Here is a 20,738-nt window from a genome sequence, read left to right on the forward strand (position 1 = left end):
CGAGAAGGCCTGTCGTCACTGGGAGGTGACCTGGGGGAAGGGAGAGGACCAAGGAGGCGTTCAAAGAGCTGGTGAAGGGAACTCATCATTTCGGCCAGGAGTTGAGAATGTCTAGCCATCAGCTCCTCTTGTCGGCTGAGAACGGCTTCATGGCGCTGGAAAGAAGCCTCATGTCGAGTGATCACCGCCAACAGGTCCTGGGAACTGAGTGTTTCTGGGTCCATGATTGCCTTGGTTATTCTGTCACAAGCCGTGCTAGAACTCCGGTCTCAGATGTGGAGAGCTGGGGGTAATACCCCTTAGCCACAGAGGAGGTGTAGTAGGACCCAAATGAAACACCCAAGGCAATACTCCAGGCCAGTAGATTTAATGTAAAAACAAAGGTTCTTCGCCATTCACAAATAGTCCAACAAAAGTTCTTCTCAGAAAGAGGTATGTTAACAAAACAGGAGGCAAAACAAAATAACTCCACGAGGGGAGAAAAACAAACTAAAGATAACTTAGAAAACCTTACTTGGAAAGACACGGTGGAACAAAGCAGGAGACACATAGCCAGGACTCAATAACCAAGTGAGAAACAAGGGGAAAACACACAGCTAAAATACACAAGGGGAAACAAGGCACAGGTGACCTGGATCAAGCTAATTAGGACACACGAGGAAGAACTAAGGCAGAGGGGAACACAGATGACCTCTAGAGGCCCGGAGACAAACAGGAGGCAGGAAGCTGACACGTATGTATGAATGTCTGTGTGTGTACAGTATGTCTGTGTGCTTTCACTCTCACTAGCACCATGAACCATCAGAATCCTTCATAGGTGTTAAATTCCCTCTGACTGCTCTGTCTTCATGTGAATGTTGTTCTAACTGCAGGTCAGTCTGGCTGCAGGTCATCAGTTTGACCGGGACGTTGAGCTGTTGTTGTATTACCAAGACACCCATCAGCCTACTGCTATAGTAGAGGCAGCACAGGCTTCTGCCAAGCCAGGTGAGGGGGATGTGGGTGTGCTCTGTTGTAGATTGGTGTATATGAGATGAATGAGTAGTCTAGTCTACTACCTTAATCCATGTTTACATAGAGGGACATGGTGAGACAGAAGCATAGATGTACTGTAGAGATGGAGAAAGGCTGTTGGACACTTCTGTTCTCTCTCTCTCTCTCCCTCTCCCTCTCTCCCTCTCCCTCTCCCTCTCCCTCCCTCTCTCCCCCTCCCTCCCTCCCTCCCTCCCTCCCAGGCTCTCTGATGGGCGACCCAGTGGTCATGTTGAGCCTGTACCCAGAGTTCCCCAACGATGTGATGTCATCGATGACCTCACACGCAGAGTTTCTGTTTGTGGTGGATTGCTCTGGCAGCATGGAACGCCCCATTCACTATGGACCTGGGGCTCAGGACCGTATTAGCAGTGCCAGGGTATACAAACACACTGCAAACACACACACACACACACACACACACACACACACACACACACACAACAACAACCCTGTACTAGTAAATGAACATCTCAATCTGCACAGGATTCATCAAGAGGTAGTTTGGTGTGAAATTCAGTACACAAAGTGTCTACTCTGTAGGATACTAGTTCTTTGAGACTTTATGCAATATGGTTTATTGAAGAGTAAAGACACTTGTTGAATTTCTCTCTTGCAGGATACGCTGCTGCTCTTGCTGAAAAGCCTGCCCATGGGCTGCTACTTCAACATCATCGGCTTTGGGAACATTTATAAGTCCTTCTTTCCGTGAGTGTTCTCTCCTTCCAACCCCTGTTTCAATCAGTTCAAGTCCGTGTCTGAGGAGTTCATTTTTTTACAAACACATTTAGCTATGTCATTCTAGGGTTTTATCATGTATGTTGCACCAGGTAATCCAAATCCAAAGATAAACAGTGACATTGTTTCATAGTTAATGTTAACATCTAATAATTTGCAGCAGGTAGGGGTAGGGCTGTTACAGTGACTGTATTACCGCCACACCGGCGGTCAGGAGTCTTGAAGGCAGTCAAATTCACGGTAATTAGGCTTCTCCAAGCTCTGATGCTGCTGATGGTCATTAGTAGCCTACCAAACTTTTTAACTGCCTGGTACTCAGCACTCTATTGTCCCTCTAATCACTCTGACATCAATGGAAATGTATTTCTTTTCTCATGCCCCTGTTCTGAGACAGGTGCATGATAATGGTCCATTCTAAATCAAAACTAATATCAAACGTATATTATTTATTATATGTAAAGACACCATTAAATTAAGAATAGTCTGATGGGTGACAATATTAGCCTATCACTTGTGAATGATGTAGCGATTTTAGCACGTAAATCTTGGCGGGCAAACAACAACAACAAAACATTTTGATGCCAGCAAAGCCACAACACAACACTAAATCATACATTCATTGCACTATAACGTTGACAAACGGTGCCCACAAACTGTTAGGGCCTACATAAAGCTGTCCCAACAGCAGAGCGTTCTTTTCAGCACCATGGAGTGAATCCTTACCACCGCTACACCTGGCTATCAGCGGAGCCTTGTCTGGCAGCGAAACAGTTCATTCAGCCTGATTTTTTATTTATTTTTTATGATAGCTGATATGGCTGACTTCCTTAAACAAATGTGGTTTCTACTGACAATTGAGATGTACAAACTATGGCATAAGGGAATGACGAGTGGATAAGAGGCAATCCGAGCTAGGATGGACGTAGTAAATATAACTATGTTCAGCATTTTTACAATGTACAGCGACAGAATTCAGAACATGGGCCGTTCTTACAGTATTCTCCCTGTACACCAAGTCAGAACCGTAGGATAAATAAAGGGGGCACATAAGCAGACCATGAAAGCTCTTACGATATTCAATGATTACATTTCTCTAAAACAGGCTATAGGTTACATGTACACCACCAAGTCAGAACAGTAGGCTAAGTTATGAGGGGGAAAGGGACCAAATTATTAGGGTGAGGCACATGGGCAACTAAACGCTTACTACACAACATACACTTAGTATTACTTTCTTAGCTACAGTATACATATCTCCCTGGCATATTACATCATTTATGCAGCAGTATACAAGACATTTCTGGACTCCCCTTGTTGTGCTGTGCTCACTTGAACAGGAAGGTGGCGCGGCGGTCCATCTTGTGGGCTCTAGAAATAGGCCCGAGTTCCCGACTTGGAAACCGAGTTGGATGACCGTTCAAAATTATTTTCTGATTTTTTTTCCCAGTCAGAGCTAGTTTTTTTCAGAGTTCCCAGTTGTCTTGACCTGACTGAAGTCTGAGATTTCCCAGTTCCGAGTTTCCAGTTGTTTTGAAGGGTAAACATTCACATGCAACGCCATGGGCCAGAAGTTACGATCTTGTCTCATCGCTGCAACTCCCCTACGGACTCGGCGAAGGACGAGAGCCAAGCCGAACTGCTTCTTGACACACTGCTCGCTTAACCCGGAAGCCAGCCGCACCAATGTGTCGGAGGAAACACTGTCGAACTGACAACCATGCTAAACAGGTGGGGCTCAAAACAGGTGGGGCTCTGCACCTCCCCTGAATGACTTGCATTAAGGCAAGAAACAGCGCATACCTTTTTTTGGTCACTTTTTCTAATCATATTCGCACACCTCATGTAACTTAGCCCATAGGCCTAGATGTTTTGATAAGGTTTGTATCACAACTAAAGTGGCCAAATAACTTCTTAAAATTAAGCACATTTAATCTGCTTTATAACTGGCATTTGCCGTCACTTTCAAGAACAGCGTTTTCCCGCTAATGTATTGCATTTTGGAACATTCGCGCCTACTGCCGTGTGCACATTGCTGCGCTTATGTGAAAAAATAGCCTACTAGTTTAGCAACATTTAAGCTAAACGATCAGCCTCATTACTTTTCAACGGTTTTTTTTATGCGAGTGGTTGTATTAATTTGGGATCTATTGCATCCCACAACTTTCCCACTATGTTGGGAATATGTATTTATTGCACAGATGGACAAGTTGACCAATATAATGGGTCAACTTTTGTACTATGGGGGATAGTAGATTGACATAGGCTAGTGGTTTTGCTGTTTGTTAGGCCTACTCATCTTGTTGGCTGACAAAGTAAATGTGGACAGTTCTAACATCTTCAATATGTGCTTCGGAATTCGATGTGTCTGTCTTCATTCACTTGTAGCCTACTTCTTATTTGAAATGCCTGTGAGAAGGACCCGATCACGTGATGGCATTGGCTACATCTGAGAGAGCCATGTGAGTGAGAGGTGCTTCGGAGCACGGCAGCCGGGAGAAGGGAATTATAATTTGCGTATTATAGGGGGCATTACGGCCACACAAGGGGGATGCCACCGGGAAATTCGAGGCCTGGTGAGAATATTATCAAGTGATTGTCAAGTTGTGGATGAGAGACTGATGAAGTGTGTGCAGCTTGCGACTTTTTTCAAATCATCATTAGAATCCCATCTTGCAGCCTTAGAATGTATTAAACATCAAAATATATAGCCCAATGTTTGTATCAGAACTACATTTGCATAAATAACTCTAAATTAAGCATATAGGAGGACCAGTTTCTTTGTTAACTGCTCAACACAGAATAGCCGCATGTGCGCACTTTGGAGAAAATATATTTTATATTTTATTAAGCTATGTTCAATTGTATTCTTCATACTATAAAATAATGCCACGGAATTCTAAACACATCTTGTCTGCTAAATGAACTAGTGTAGCCCACAGCCTAACATAAGGACAACTCAGAGTATGCTATTCTGTTCTTCTGAAATAGACTACATTTTCTTCATATCATGTTTCTTTAGACCTGTCTAAAATAAGTAATGGATTTGTGATGGTGTAGGCCAGGGTTCTTCAATTCCGGTCCTGGAGGGCCGAAACACCTCTGTTTTTCATCCTCTCCTTCTAATCAGCTCCTAATTCAGACCTGGGACACCAGGTGAGTGCAATTAACTACCAGGTAGAAATAAAAAACAGAAGTGTTTCGGCCCTCCAGGACCGGAATTGAAGAACCCTGGTGTAGGCTATATTAAATGGATTTATTAGACTTTTTAGAATGTAGATGTTCCAAAGGTCTGTATCAGTGGCTTGTAGGCAATGCTTGGAAGCCAGGAGATGCTAAACGTGTTTATGCTAATTAACGGTTAATTGCCATGAGACCGGCAGTTATTGGGTGACAATCACCAGCTGACAAAATTTCATGACTGCCACAGGCCTAGGTAGGGGAAATATTAAAGTGTCTATGTCTTGGGTCTATAATATGTTGTGGTGATGACCCTTTGACAGTTTTTTACAAACACATTTAGCTATGACATTCTAGGGTTTTATCATGTATGTTGCACCAGGTAATCCAAATCCAAAGGTAAACAGTGACAGTGTTTGACAGTTAATGTTTACATTTAATCATTTGCAGCAGGTTAGAGGAAATATTAAAATGTCCATGTCTTGGGTCTGTTATATATATATATATATATACACAGTGGGGAGAACAAGTATTTGATACACTGCTGATTCTGCAGGTTTTCCTACTTACAAAGCATGTAGAGGTCTGTAATTTGTATCATAGGTACACTTCAACTGTGAGAGACGGAATCTAAAAAAAAAATCCAGAAAATCACATTGTATGATTTTTAAGTAATTAATTTGCATTTTATTGCATGACATAAGTATTTGATACATCAGAAAAGCAGAACTTAATATTTGGTACAGAAACCTTTGTTTGCAATTACAGAGATGATATGTTTCCTGTAGGTCTTGACCAGGTTTGCACACACACTGCAGCAGGGATTTTGGCCCACTCCTCCATACCTTCTCCAGATCCTTCAGGTTTCGGGGCTGTTGCTGGGCAATAAGGACTTTCAGCTCCCTCCAAAGATTTTCTATTGGGTTCAGGTCTGGAGACTGGCTAGGCCACTCCAGGACCTTGAGATGCTTCTTACGGAGCCACTCATTAGTTGCCCTGGCTGTGTGTTTCGGGTCGTTGTCATGCTGGAAGACCCAGCCACGACCCATCTTCAATGCTCTTACTGAGGGAAGGAGGTTGTTGGTCAAGATCTCGCGATACATGGCCCCATCCATCCTCCCCTCAATACGGCGCAGTCGTCCTGTCCCCTTTGCAGAAAAGCATCCCCAAAGAATGATGTTTCCACCTCCATGCTTCACGGTTGGGATGGTGTTCTTGGGGTTGTACTCATCCTTCTTCTTCCTCCAAACACGGCGAGTGGAGTTTAGACCAAAAAGCTCTATTTTTGTCTCATCAGACAACATGACCTTCTCCCATTCCTCCTCTGGATCATCCAGATGGTCATTGGCAAACTTCAGACGGGCCTGGACATGCGCTGGCTTGAGCAGGGGGACCTTGTGTGCGCTGCAGGATTTTAATCCATGACGGCGTAGTGTGTTACTAATGGTTTTCTTTGAGACTGTGGTCCCAGCTCTCTTCAGGTCATTGACCAGGTCCTGCCGTGTGGTTCTGGGCTGATCCCTCACCTTCCTCATGATCATTGATGCCCCACGAGGTGAGATCTTGCATGGAGCCCCAGACCGAGGGTGATTGACCGTCATCTTGAACTTCTTCCTTTTTCTAATAATTGCGCCAACAGTTGTTGCCTTCTCACCAAGCTGCTTGCCTATTGTCCTGTAGTCCATCCCAGCCTTGTGCAGGTCTACAATTGTATCCCTGATGTCCTTACACAGCTCTCTGGTCTTGGCCATTGTGGAGAGGCTGGAGTCTGTTTGATTGAGTGTGTGGACAGGTGTGTTTTATACAGGTAACGAGTTCAAACAGGTGCAGTTAATACAGTTAATGAGTGGAGAACAGGAGGGCTTCTTAAAGAAAAACTAACAGGTCTGTGAGAGCCGGAGCCAACTTACTGGTTGGTAGGTGATCAAATACTTATGTCATGCAATAAAATGCAAATTAATTACTTAAAAATCATACAATGTGATTTTCTGGATTTTTTTGCATGACATTTTTTTATTCTGTCTCTCACAGTTGAAGTGTACCTATGATACAAATTACAGACCTCTACATGCTTTGTAAGTAGGAAAACCTGCAGAATCGGCAGTGTATCAAATACTTGTTCTCCCCACTGTGTATGTGTGTATGTATGTATGTATGTATGTATGTATGTATATGTATATGTGTGTATATGTCTGTCTGTCTCATATCTGTCTCTGTCTGTCTGTATATATGTATTTATCTGGACGTCAGTAAGAGTGTGGAGTACAGCCAGAAGACTATGGATGAGGCTCTACAGAAGGTGAAGGGAATGAGGGCTGACCTGGGAGGTACAAAGATCCTCAAGCCTTTAAGACATATCTACAGCCAGCCCTGCCTCCCCGACCAGCCCAGACAGGTAACTAACACACCTTACATACCCAAACGACATTAGGGAATATATTTTCCATCAGCTTTCCAGCCAAAGTTAAAATAATACATTGTCTGAAATGTTATTAGGTAACAATGTATACTGAACAAAAATATAAACGCAACATACAACAATATCAACGATTTTACTGAGTTACAGTTCATATAGTTACAGTCAAAGCTATTCGCTGCTCTGGCACCCCAATGGTGGAACAAGCTCCCCCACGACGCCAGGACAGCGGCGTCACTGACCACCTTCCGGAGACACTTGAAACCCTACCTCTTTAAGGAATACCTGGGATAGTATCCTTCTACATTGATAAGGCCCTAATCTTTAGATTTCACATGACTGGGCAGGGGCGCAGCCATAGGCCCGCCCATTTGGGAGCCAAGCCCACCCACTTGGGAGCCAGGCCCAGCCAATCAGATTGAGTTTTTCCCCACAATCTGGCATTATTACAGACATAAATACTCCTCAGTTTCATCAGCTGTCCAGGTGGCTGAATTCTCTGGCAACAGCTCTGGTGGACCTTCCTGCAGTCAGCACGCCAATTGCGCGCTCCCTTAAAATTTGAGATATCTGTGGCATTGTGTTGTTTTACAAAATTTTTAAGTGGCCTTTTATTGTCCCCAGCACAAAGTACACCTGTGTAATGATCATGCTGTTTAATCAGCTTCTTGGTATGCCACACCTGTCGAGTGGATGGATTATCTTGGCAAAGGAGAAATGCTCACTAACAGGGGATGTAAACAAATTTGGCAACTAAATATTTTATTTCAGCTCATGAAACATGGGACCAAGACCTTACATGTTGCGGTTATGTTTTTGTTCAGTATAAATACCTCTGCCAAAGCCTGCCACCTTATCCTACATGGAGATGTTTCTTTATAAATGTCTGCATGTCCTTTTATTGACTGTATTTAGTTTGGTTTATACATACATGTGTATAGATGACGTAATGTATATTATAAACTGGGTAGTTCGAGCCCTGAATGCTGATTGGCTGACAGCCGTGCTATATCAGACCGTATACCATGGGTATGATCAAATATTTATTTGTAATAGCAATAAGGCACCTCTGGGATTTGTGATATATGGCCAATATACCGCAGGTAAGGGCTGTGTCCAGGCACTCCGCTTGCGTCGTTAGTTGTGGTATATTGGTCATATACCACACCTCCTCTGGCCTTATTGCTTAAATAACTGTTACCCAATTTTTTTAATAATTTTTTTATTTAACCAGGTAAGCCAGTTGAGAACAAGTTCTCATTTACAACTGCGACCTGGCCAAGATAAAGCAAAACAGTGCGATTAAAAACAACAACAACACAGAGTTACACAAAACATACAGTCAAAAACACAATAGAAAATCTATATACAGTGTGTGCAAATATGGTAAGTTATGGAGGTAAGGCAATAAATAGGCCATAGTGCAAAATAATTACAATGTAGTATTAACACTGGAATGATAGATGTGCAGAAGATGATGTGCAAATAGAGATACTGGGGTGCAAATGAGCAAAATAAATAACAATATGGGGATGAGGTAGTTGGGTGGGCTAATTTCAGATGGGCTGTGTACAGGTGCAGTGATCGGTAAGCTGCTCTGACAACTGATGCTTAAAGTTAGTGAGGGAGATAAGTGTCTCCAGCTTCAGAGATCTTTGCAGTTCGTTCCAGTCATTGGCAGCAGAGAACTGGAAGGAATGGCGGCCAAGGGAGGTGTTTGCTTTGGGGATGACCAGTGAGATATACCTGCTGGAGCGCATACTACGGGTGGGTGTTGCTATGGTGACCAGTGAGCTAAGATAAGGCGGGGATTTGCCTAGCAGTGATTTATAGATGACCTGGAGCCAGTGGGTTTGGCGACGAATATGTAGTGAGGACCAGCCAACAAGAGCGTACAGGTCACAATGGTTGGTAGTATATCAAATAAAATAAAATGTTATTGGCCACATGCGCCGAAAACAACAGGTGTAGACATTACAGTGAAATGCTTACTTACAGCCCTTAACCAACAATGCATTAATTTTTTTAATAAAAAAGTAAAATAAACAAGAACAAAAAAGTGTTGAGAAAAAAAGAGCAGAAGTAAAATAAAATAACAGTAGTATATGTGGCTTTGGTGACAAAACGGATGGCACTGTGATCGACTACATCCAATTTGCTGAGTAGAGTGTTGGAGGCTATTTTGTAAATGACATCGCCGAATTCAAGGATCGGTAGGATAGTCAGTTTTACGAGGGCATGTTTGGCAGCATGAGTGAAGGAGGCTTTGTTGCGAAATAGGAAGCAGATTCTAGATTTAACTTTGGATTGGAAATGCTTAATGGGAGTCTGGAAGGAGAGTTTACGGTCTAACCAGACACCTAGGTATTTGTAGTTGTCCACATATTCTAAGTCAGACCCACCAAGAGTAGTGATTCTAGTCGGGCGGGCGGGTGCAAGCAGCGTTCGATTGAAGAGTATGCATTTAGTTTTACTAGTGTTTAAGAGCAGTTAGAGGCTACGGAAGGAGTGCTGTATGGCATTGAAGCTCGTTTGGAGGTTTGTTAACAATAATAACCAATAATGTAGTTGATGTAATGTATTATAGATGATGCCAAAGGAACCACTGTACCATGTTTGACTAGGTTTGTTTCCTAGTGTCTAAACTCTGAGTGGTCCACAATGTAGTTTTAAGAAATCTGTCAATGATTGTATCATTGTGGAGTGACACTTTAATATGTATTTCTAATCACCTCACTCATTGGCCTTTTACATACCTTACACACACACACTGTGATTCATACAGTTTCCTCCTGAAACACCTCGAACTCCTCCCACCTTTCCACATGTAACACTCGACATATGAACCTGGGTCTCCCACGGGAGCAACCAATGTCTTCGACCATGAGGAAATTCCCTCTTGTGCTGAGGGCAGACACTGGTTTTGAAGTTCGCGGTACCTCATCACGTGACCATGACCTAATGTCCTCTACATTCACCCCCTCCCCCACGAGAGACTGCATCCCAATATGGCGACCAGAGTATGGGTGAGTCTAAAGGAAAGTAGTGGCCGTGTGGAAAGGAACGCGTGTGTGTCAAACTCTCTGCTAGAGGTTTTTGATTGAGCTGTGTTTTTTGTCTTCTGTTTCTTACCATACAACTACCGTAAATTGAGCTACCATACCATGATAGTTTGGACTTCTGTTTTGAAGCCAGAGGATGAGTCTGAGTCATATTTCCATGTTAGTTTTACACAAATAACTGTACATTTCCAGTTATAAAATGGACAATTGTTTATTTTTGTTTAAAGTACTGATGCTTCATGCATTGTATTCATGTGCTTACTGTGACTGTCACCCTGATATTGGCTACAGTGCCTTGCAAAAGTATTCATCCCCCTTGGCGTTTTTTCCAATTTTGTTGCATTACAACCTGTAATTTAAATGGATTTTTATTTGGATTTCATGTAATGGGCATACACAAAATAGTCAAAATTGGTGAAGTGAAATGAAAAAAGTAACTTGTTTCAAAAAATACTAACAAATAAATAACGGAAAATTGATGCGTGCATATGTATTCACCCCCTTTGCTATGAAGCCCCTAAATAAGATCTGGTGCAACCAATTACCTTCAGAAGTCTCATAATTAGTTAAATAAAGTCAACCTGTGTGCAATCTAAGTGTCACATGATCTGTCACATGATCTCTGTATATATACAACTGTTCTGAAAGGCCCCAGAGTCTGCAACACCACTAAGCAAGGGGCACCTCCAAGCAAGCGGCACCATGAAGACCAAGGAGCACTCCAAACAGGTCAGGGACAAAGTTGTACAGATCAGTACAGATCAGGGTTGGGTTATAAAAAAATATCTGAAACTTGGAACATCCCACGGAGCAGCATTTTAAATCCATTATTTAAAAATTGAAAGAATATGGCACCACAACAAACCTGCCAAGAGAGGGCCGCCCACCAAAACTCACGGACCAGGCAAGGAGGGCATTAATCAGAGAGGCAACGAAGAGACCAAAGATAACCCTGAAGGACCTGCAAAGCTCCACAGCGGAGATTGGAGTATCTGTCCATAGGACCACTTTAAGCCGTACACTTCACAGAGCTGGGCTTTACGGAAGAGTGGCCAGAAAAAAGCCATTGCTTAAAGAAAAAAAATAAGCAAACATGTTTGGTGTTCACCAAAAGGCATGTGGGAGACTCCCCAAACATACGGAAGAAGGTAGTCTGGTCAGATGAGACAAATATTTAGCTTTTTGGCCATCAAGGAAAACGCTATGTCTGGCACAAACCCAACACCTCTCATCACCCCGAGAACACCATCCCCACAGTGAAGCATGGTGGTGGTAGCATCATGCTGTGGGGATGTTTTTCCAGTGGCAGGGACTGGGAAACTGGTCAGAATTGAAGGAATGATGGATGGCGCTAAATACAGGGAAATTCTTGAGGGAAACCTGTTTCAGTCTTCCAGAGATTTGAGACTGGGACGGAGGTTCACCTTCCAGCAGGACAATGACCCTAAGCATACTGCTAAAGCAACACTTGTGTGGTTTAAGGGGAAACGTTTAAATGTCATGGCCTAGTCAAAGCCCAGACCTCAATCCAATTAAGAATGTGTGGTATGACTTAAAGATTGCTGTACACCAGCGGAACCCATCCAACTTGAAGGAGCTGGAGCAGTTCTAGCTTGAAGAATGGGCAAAAATCCCAATGGCTAGATGTGCCAAACTTATAGAGACATACCCCAAGAGACTTGCAGCTGTAATTGCTGCAAAAGGTGGCTCTACAAAGTATTGACTTTGGGGTGGTGAATAGTTATGCACGCTCAAGTTTTGTTTTTTTGTCTTATTTCTTTGTTTCACAATAAAAAAATATTTTGCATCTTCAAAGTGGCATGTTTTTAAAATCAAATGATACAAACCCTGAAAAATCTATTTTAATTCCAGGTTGTAGGGCAACAAAATAGGAAAAATGGCAAGGGGTTGAGTACTTTCGCAAGCCACTGTACTTCCCAAGCCGTTACCGGACAATAGTGCTTGGCAAGCAGGAGAGAAGGGCACTGTGTCTCTTTTTGCTGTTAATATCCTCCCCATTGAGTATGTATGTATGTATGTATGTATGTATGTATGCATGTATGTATGCATGTATGGTGTGAAAAAGTGTTTGCCCCCTTCCTGATTTCTTATTTGTTTGCATGTTTGTCACACTTAAATGTTTCAGATCAAACTAATTTAAATATTTGTCAAATAACAAGTAAACACAAAATGCAGTTTTGAAATGAAGGTTGTTATTATTAAGGGAAAACTAAATCCAAACCCACATGGCCCTGTGTGAAAAAGTGATTGCCCCCTACAACCTAATAACTGGTTGGGCCACCCTTAGCAGCAACAACTGCAATCAAGCGTTTGTGATAACTTGCAATGAGTCTTTTACAGCGCTGTGGAGGAATTTTGGCCCACTCATCTTTGCAGAATTGTTGTAATTCAGTCACATTGGAGGGTTTGAGCATGAACTGCCTTTTTAAGGTCATGCCACAGCATCTCAATAGGATTCAGGTCAGGACTTTGACTAGGCCACTCCAAATTCTTCATTTTGTTTTTCTTCAGCCATTCAGAGGTGGACTTGCTGGTGTGTTTTGGATCATTGTCCTGCTGCAGAACCCAAGTTCGCTTCAGCTTGAGGTCACAAACAGATGGCTGGACATTCTCCTTCAGGATTTTTTGGTAGACAGCAGAATTCATGGTTCCATTTATCACAGCAAGTCTTCCAGGTCCTGAAGCAGCAAAACAGGCCCAGACCATCACACTACCACCACCATATTTTACTGTTGGTATGATGTTCTTATTCTGAAATGCGGTGTTACTTTTACGCCAGATGTAATGGGACACACACCTTCCAAAAAGTTCAACTTTTGTCTCGTCAGTCCACAGAGTATTTTCCCAAAGGTCTTGGGGATCATCAAGATGTTTTCTGGCAAAAATGAGACGAGCCTTAATGTTATTTTTGCTCAGCAGTGGTTTTCATCTTGGAACTTTTTGCCCAGTCTCTTTCTTATGGTGGAGTCATGAACACTGACCTTAACTGAGGCAAGTGAGGCCTGCAGCTCTTTGGATGTTGTTGTGGGGTCTTTTGTGACCTCTTGGATGAGTCGTCGCTGCGCTCTTGGGGTAATTTTGGTCGGCCGGCCACTCCTGGGAAGGTTCACCACTGTTCCATGTTTTCGCCATTTGTGGATAATGGCTCTCACTGTGGTTCGCTGGAGTCCCAAAGCTTTAGAAATGGCCTTATAACCTTTTCCAGACTGATGGATCTCAATTACTTTCTTTCTCATTTGTTCCTGAATTTATTTGGATCTCGGCATGATGTCTAGCTTTTGAGGATCTTTTGGTCTACTTCACTTTGTCAGGCAGGTCCTATTTAAGTGATTCCTTTATTGAGAACAGGTGTGGCAGTAATCAGGCCTGGGTGTGGCTAGAGGAATTGAACTCAGGTGTGATAAACCACAGTTGAGTTGTGTTATAACAGGGGGGGCAAACACTTTTTCACACAGGGCCATGTAGGTTTGGATTTTGTTTTCCCTTAATAATAACAACCTTCATTTCAAAACTGCATTTTGTGTTTACTTGTGTTATCTTTTACTAATATTTAAATGTGTTTGATCTGGAACATTTAAGTGTTACAAACATGCAAACAAATAACAAATCAGGAAGGGGGCAAACACTTTTTCACACCACTGTATGTATGTATGTATGTATGTATCAAGGTGACATCTAGATGGTTATCAATATTAGTTATTTATTGTGTAGGGTGCTTTTCTTACTTGAAATAAAATCATGTGAGAGAAACAAAATGGCCACGTAGCTACCGCAGGCGACACGACCATAATATCCAGTAGGAATCACTTCAAGAACTGCAGGCAACAACACCGGAGCACTGGTCGCAGGCTTACTAACAACGTAGTACAGCCCAATTAGCCACGCAAAACTGTCTTGAGTGGAATCTAATCTGCCCAATTAGCTGATTTGGTTTCCATACACCCTCTCTCAAAACACCCACTCGCCCGTACTCTGGTTGCCATATTGGGCTGCAGCTACCCATACTTGCCCCACGTTGGGCACCAATGTAACACTGGTCTCCCACGGGGGCAACCAATGTCTTAGACCAAGAGGAAATTCCCTCTTGGGCTGAGGGCAGACACTGTTTTTTTTAAAAGTTCGCAGGTGGGGCTACCTCATCACATGACCATGACTGACACATGCCCACTACACATGACTACAATCACATGTACTGTATGTTCACTACAATGGCATGTTTAGTTACAGAGTTACATCCAACCAATGGGATGTTTAGTTACAGCCAACCAAACAGTGTCTTTTGAGTGTGGTATTTACCACGCCTGGCTTACTGGGACAGAAAATACACCTGTGTTTTTGCTTACTTAGGAAATATACTGCGTATACTTCAGGGCTGCATGTACATTATTTAACGTTAACACATGATGAACATACCCTCTCTGTCGTCCTCAGCTCTTCTTGTTCACTGACGGTGAGGTGTGGAACACCAAGGAAGTCCTGGATCTGGTGAAGAGAAATGCTGGCTCTCACAGGTGGGCCACAAGCTCTGTTTCCCCTATCATGACCTAGTTGGAGCAGGGCTCCCATATCTAACTCTATTACCTCCCACCTGAAAGGTAAGGGACAGTTCTAAAATTACTGGGGTGGGGGAGTGGTCCACACTAGGGGAGGGTTTTATTTTTTGGGGCACAGGGAAGGGTTGTGTAAAATGTTCCCTCCAAGCTGCGTGCAAAAATCAGATTTTTCCCCTAGGTGCTAGTTGCTTATTGGTTGAGTGGTGCATGGGCACAGAAACCTGTTGGTGGAAAATGTGTTGCATATATTTTATATCATTATAAATATAGCATCAAAATGTTGAAAATCTGATTTCCCCTAGATGATCATTGTCTGCAGCTGTCTCTGATGGTAGTGTAATGAAACAGGCAGGGAGAGTGGTGGTCGGCGAACCCTCAACCTTCTGGCCCGTAGGCAAGCCTCCATTGTGCCACACAAGCATGCTGCAGTGGTAAAACACAAGGTTGCTACAGCTTTTGTTATTTGTGGTGGTAATCATTATTTTTGCGTTAATACGTAAAAAATATATACAGTACAAGGGTCATGTGAAAATATTTTTTACATTTGGAACTGTCCCTAACTGGTTTTAATAGAGTTTGTTACAGAGGCCATTGCACCTGTCTGGAAAGTAAAGCCAGTGGAAACTATATCTACAAGGCTGGTATTTTTTGACTCAAAAGATTATTATTATTATTATTATTATTATTATTATTATTTTTACCCCTTAGTCTTGTCCCAACGCTGCAACTCCCGTACGGACTCGGGAGAGGCGATGGTCGAGAGCCATGCGTCCTCTGAAACATGACCCTGTCAAGCCGCACTGCTTCTTGACACACTGCTCGCTTAACCCGGAAGCCAGCCGCACCAATGTGTCGGAGGAAACACTGTACAACTGGCGATCGTGTCAGCGTGCATGCGCCTGGCCCGCCACAGGAGTCGCTCCTGGCCCGCCACAGGAGTCGCTAGAACGCGATGTGACAAGGACATCCCGGCCGGCCAAACCCTCCCCTAACCCAGACTACGCTGGGCCAATTGTGCGTTGCCTCATGGGTCTTCCGGCTGCGACACAGCCCGGGATCGAACCTGGATCTGTAGTGACGCCTCAAGCACTGCGATGCAGTACCTTAGACCGATGCGCCACTCGGGAGGCTCAAAAGCTTCATTGTTAAACCCAATCTAATGTAAACCTATCCAACCTGTTTGTGGGCAGCAGTGTGAGAGAGTTATGTAGGTTAGGGTTTTTTCACCCCTGTGAGAAAACAATATATTTTGAATTGGTTATTCTTCCTGTACAGTTATGTTTTAATTCAGTCAGCCCAGAAGCACAAGAAAATGGTACCAGTGATAGTGATTTGGTTGATAGCCTTATTTTGGTATTTGACAACAACAACAATAATACTGTTTCCTGGGTGTGTCCCTGCCAGGTGCTTCTCCTTTGGGATCGGGGAGGGGGCCAGCTCTGCTCTCATCTCTGGGGTGGCCAAGCAGGGCGGAGGGCACGCACAGTTTATCACAGGACAGGACAAGATGCAGCCCAAAGTAAGAGAGCTTGTGTGTGAGAGTGTGTGCGTGTGCATACGTAAAGAGTGATGTATTGGTTAGAAATGTTTATATCACCTCCCTTATTCTCTCTCCCTGTTTTCTTTTTCTTTTATTTATTTATTTATTTTTTACCTCTTCCCCCCCTCCCTCGCTCCCTTCACTCTCCTCCCTCAGGTGATGCAGTCCCTCCGGTTTGCCCTGCAGCCGGCTGTGGTGGACATCTCAGTCAAGTGGAATGTCCCAAAGGGGGTGTCTGTCACCCCTCTGTCTCCAGCAATCAGAGTGCTCTTCCAGGGTCAAAGGGCACTGCTGTATGCCCAGCTCACTGGGGAGGTGAGGGCTCTGCCTTTTCCTGTTATGTGTTAATATTGTTTAACATACAGTATGTCAATGTTAAAAGGGCTCTGGTAAGGTCATAACTTATTTCCAAGACAACTATCCACGTGTTTCACTCAACCCCATATTTATTTTGTTTTCTTGTTCTGTCTGTCTGCCTGTCTGCCTGCCTGCCTGCCTGCCTGCCTGCCTGCCTGTCTGCCTGCCTGCCTGTCTGTCTGTCTCTGTCTGTCTGTCTCTCAGAGCTCAGGGGCCACAGAGGGCTCAGTGACAGTGAAGTACAGCCTGGCTGAGCAGCCTGTTGAGAACCAGCTGAGCTTCAGTCTCAAGCCTGCAGAGGACACTGGGTAAAAACAACACTGTTTATACTGTTTACACTGTGCAGGCCTTGGTCAGATACATTAAGGGAATGCGCCACCACTTACAGACAAGACTGCCATGATGCTTCAACTTAACAGAAACTGCGCCAGCACTGCTAATGCATTTTAGCTATGGAGTACGTTTTGATACATTTAGTAGGTACCCCCATCCCATCATCAACCCTCCTCTCCCCCACTCCACCATCTTAATCTCTCTAACCCTTCTCTCCCTCACCCTACTTATCTCTATCCCTCCTCTCCAGACTGACCGTCCACAGGCTGGGGTCTCGAACCCTGATCCGCTCCCTGGAGATGGAAGAGAGAGAGGGGGATGGGGAGAAGGAGGGAGTGAAAGAGAAGGTGGTAGAGCTCAGCGTCCAATCAGGAGTGAGCAGTGCTTTTACTGCCTTCATTGCTGTCCACAAAGGAGATAGAGAGGTTGTGCAAGGACCGATGCTACACAGACAAGTCCCCACACCAAGTGTGTGTGTGTCTATAAAACATAGTATGCGTAAGGAAATTATTTTCTGCAAATATTATGTAAATAGCGCTAAATAAGTGGTAACCATGAGCTGCAGTGTCACAAACTGTGCCCTCTGCACGTGTAAGGCCTCAGTGTTTAGTCATAAATGCGTTCTGTGCGTGTTCCTTTGTTTGTAACCCAGTGACCTGTGTGTTTTTTTTCCTTCTTTCTCAGTGGTGTGTGACAGCTCCATAAATAGGAATTTGGATGTGATGAGTATGAGTTAATAATACTACTTTTACTAAACCCTGTTAATACGATCCCTGTTCATTTGTATTAAGATTGTGATCTTATGGGTTCATGTTTAAAGTCTACATGTTTTGATGAAACTACATGTTTTTATTAATTTCAGGTTCAATTCAAATAATTACATTTGACAAAATGCAGAATTGACAATAGACATTTCATAACTGTTTTCCTTTTCACATGTCATAGCTATTACAGAAATGTTGGAATCAACATTGTTAATGTTGAATTATTTGGGGTAGAAGTAAACAGCAATTAAAATATTGAATTGTGATCTGTTATTGATAGACTTTTGTTAATGTGAATGTACGACACGAACATAACCCATTTACATTGGTTTTCAGCTTTGGAGGCTTTAGAATTATTATTATTAAACTGTGACCAAGACTCTTACAAAGGTAATTTTAAGGGTTAATATCTGTGTTAACCTCATTTCAAATACCTGTTATTCACATGGGAATTTTACAACTGTTTGATGCTCCCCAAAGTGTTCTATTTATTGTGATTGTATTACTCAAGCACAGCACAAGGATTTTACCGCAACTGTTTTGAGGATTAGGGATTAGGTTAGGGTGACGCAGTTAGCCACTGCCGCTATAATGGAGCAGTTAAGGTATTAGGTATGTAACCGTTTCGATCATTTGTAACCGTTTCTGATATTGTCCCATCCCATCAGAATTTGACTGTCCAGCCCCAGCCTCTAAGCCTGTGAGGGACCCTCTCCTCCAGCTGATCTCCCTCCAGAAGGCCTCTGGTTCCTGGGTCCTGGGGGCAGCATTGGCTGAGGTGCTGGGGAAGACTGAGGAGGAGGTGGCCAAGCCAAAGCCTGCACCGGTAGGTCCACAGAAATAAACTGAGAGTATCTGCACGTGTGCTCTGTAGAAAGACCATCGGCTCTGGACAAAGGCATGATGACCATTGATTTGAATCACCCCATGATTCCCATGTCTCAGTATCCTTATCCTCTCTCTCTCTCTCTCTCTCTCTCTCTCTCCCTCTGTCCGTCTGTCCCTCTGTCCGTCTGTCTGTCTCTCTCTCTACGTCTGTCTGTCTGTCTCTCTGTCTTTCTGTCTGTCTCTCTCTCTCACTCAGGTTGACCAGGAGGTGTGGGCCACGGTTCTAGCCCTGGTATGGCTCTATGGGTTCAAGATGGAGGCTCAGGAGGAGTGGCAGTTTCTGGCCATGAAGGCAGTATCATGGATCCAGGCTCAGAAAGGTAGCTATAGCTCACTCTCATAGTCCTGGCATCTAAACTCTTGGCCTTCATCTACCCTTATTCAAAATAAATTGTTTATTTATTAATTTCCTGGTAGGGATCCACCGTATTACTTAAATGACAAATATATTTGTATTTTGAGTATAATCATTCACAATACAATGTTGGTGGTATTTTGTCTTTGAACAAGTGTTTTAAGATACATTTTGCCCACCCTTGCCACCATGATTCCACAGTATAATGATGCCTGTCCTGGTGACGTGTGTTTCAGCGGCCAGTGTGTCCGAGTGTGTCCAGGCTGGGTTGCCAGGTGCAGAAAGACACCCTGGGGCTCTGAGAGGTTCACGCTGCCTGTCCTCTCTCTCTCCCCCACAATCCTGCTACTCTACCTGGGGTCAGATATACATGCAAACCCTGCCTGCTCCTGGTCCACTCCAAGCAACATGGTTGAGCTAGCTACTGTACCGGTCTAAACAAGCCTAATTATCAACCTCTTACCTATATTAGCCTACTGTCATTTAATTTAGGGGCACTTATGTATCTCAATGTATTAGTTGTTATTAACATATCAACATTAATCTATGTATTACATATACAGCTAAAATTGTTACAGACTTTGATTTGGTTATCAATTCCATATAGACTACTGGAAACAATGTGTTAACAGTACTTGTCATCACTAACCAAAATGTTCGGTAAAATGGAAAGCTAGATGAGTACCTATCCCAGTGCCTTCACTGTGTGATCATGCAACACTGTCTATAGTCATGTCATTCCTCATATTTTACCACTGTACTTTAAAATGATATGATAAAATCAATGATATTCTACATCTTTATTGGTCATTTTATCTATTTTATTAATGACACCAACCTCTGTTCCTTTTTCATGGAACCTAGAGCAGGAGTTGCCAACCCCTCCTGGAGAGCCACTGTGTGTGCATGTTTTTGTTCCAGCCCTGCTCTAACACACCTGGTTAATAAGTCCTACATATCATCCTCTCATCAGGACCTTGATAAACTGAATAAGGGTTGTTAACCGGGCTGGAACAGAAACCTGCACCTCCAATAGCTCTCCAGTAGTGTTTGGTAACTCCTGATGAAGAAGAGTAGGGAGGCTAGAAGACCACTTTGAATATACACTACCGGTCAAAAGTTTTTGAACACCTACTCATTCAAGGGTTTTTCTTAATTTTTACTATTTTCTACATTGTAGAATAATAGGGAAGAGATCAGAACTATGAAATAACACATATGGAATCATGTAGGAACCAAAAAAGTGTTAAGCAAATCAAAATATATTTTATATTTGTGATTCTTCAAATAGCCACCCTTTGCCTTGATTACATCTTTGCACACTCTTGGCATTCCCTGAACCAGCTTCACCTGGAATGCTTTTCTAACAGTCTTGAAGGAGTTCCCACAAATGCTGAGCACTTGTTGGCTGCTTTTCCTTCACTCTGCGGTCCGACTCATCCCAAACCATCTCAATTTGGTTGAGGTTGGGGGATTGTGGAGGCCAGGTCATCTGATGCAGC

At 43.3% G+C, this 20,738-nt stretch overlaps 1 protein-coding gene across 7 annotated transcripts in view; it reads left to right on the plus strand.

Annotated features, from left to right (window-relative positions):
* Window positions 1-20,031, plus strand: part of LOC121567778 (von Willebrand factor A domain-containing protein 5A) — a 35,696-nt gene extending 15,665 nt beyond the window's left edge. For 2 of the 7 annotated variants that reach the window (XM_041878048.2, XM_041878049.2), the window contains exons 6-19: window positions 873-987; window positions 1,236-1,411; window positions 1,652-1,740; window positions 7,198-7,342; window positions 14,878-14,957; window positions 16,404-16,518; window positions 16,696-16,854; window positions 17,101-17,204; window positions 17,480-17,727; window positions 17,914-17,961; window positions 18,330-18,383; window positions 18,662-18,819; window positions 19,078-19,201; window positions 19,473-20,031. In XM_041878048.2, the coding sequence (XP_041733982.2) occupies window positions 873-987; window positions 1,236-1,411; window positions 1,652-1,740; window positions 7,198-7,342; window positions 14,878-14,957; window positions 16,404-16,518; window positions 16,696-16,854; window positions 17,101-17,204; window positions 17,480-17,727; window positions 17,914-17,961; window positions 18,330-18,383; window positions 18,662-18,819; window positions 19,078-19,201; window positions 19,473-19,657 (1,800 nt within the window). In that variant the 3' untranslated portion in view covers window positions 19,658-20,031. Of the gene's footprint in view, window positions 1-872; window positions 988-1,235; window positions 1,412-1,651; window positions 1,741-7,197; window positions 7,343-14,877; window positions 14,958-16,403; window positions 16,519-16,695; window positions 16,855-17,100; window positions 17,205-17,479; window positions 17,728-17,913; window positions 17,962-18,329; window positions 18,384-18,661; window positions 18,820-19,077; window positions 19,202-19,472 lie in introns of those variants that run through there. The other 5 variants (XM_041878050.2, XM_041878053.2, XM_041878054.2 and 2 more) reach the window with 5 other exon arrangements.
* Window positions 20,032-20,738: the final 707 nt, after the last annotated feature.

This window comes from Coregonus clupeaformis, chromosome 6, assembly GCF_020615455.1.
Source record: "Coregonus clupeaformis isolate EN_2021a chromosome 6, ASM2061545v1, whole genome shotgun sequence".
Lineage (NCBI taxonomy): Eukaryota > Metazoa > Chordata > Actinopteri > Salmoniformes > Salmonidae > Coregonus > Coregonus clupeaformis.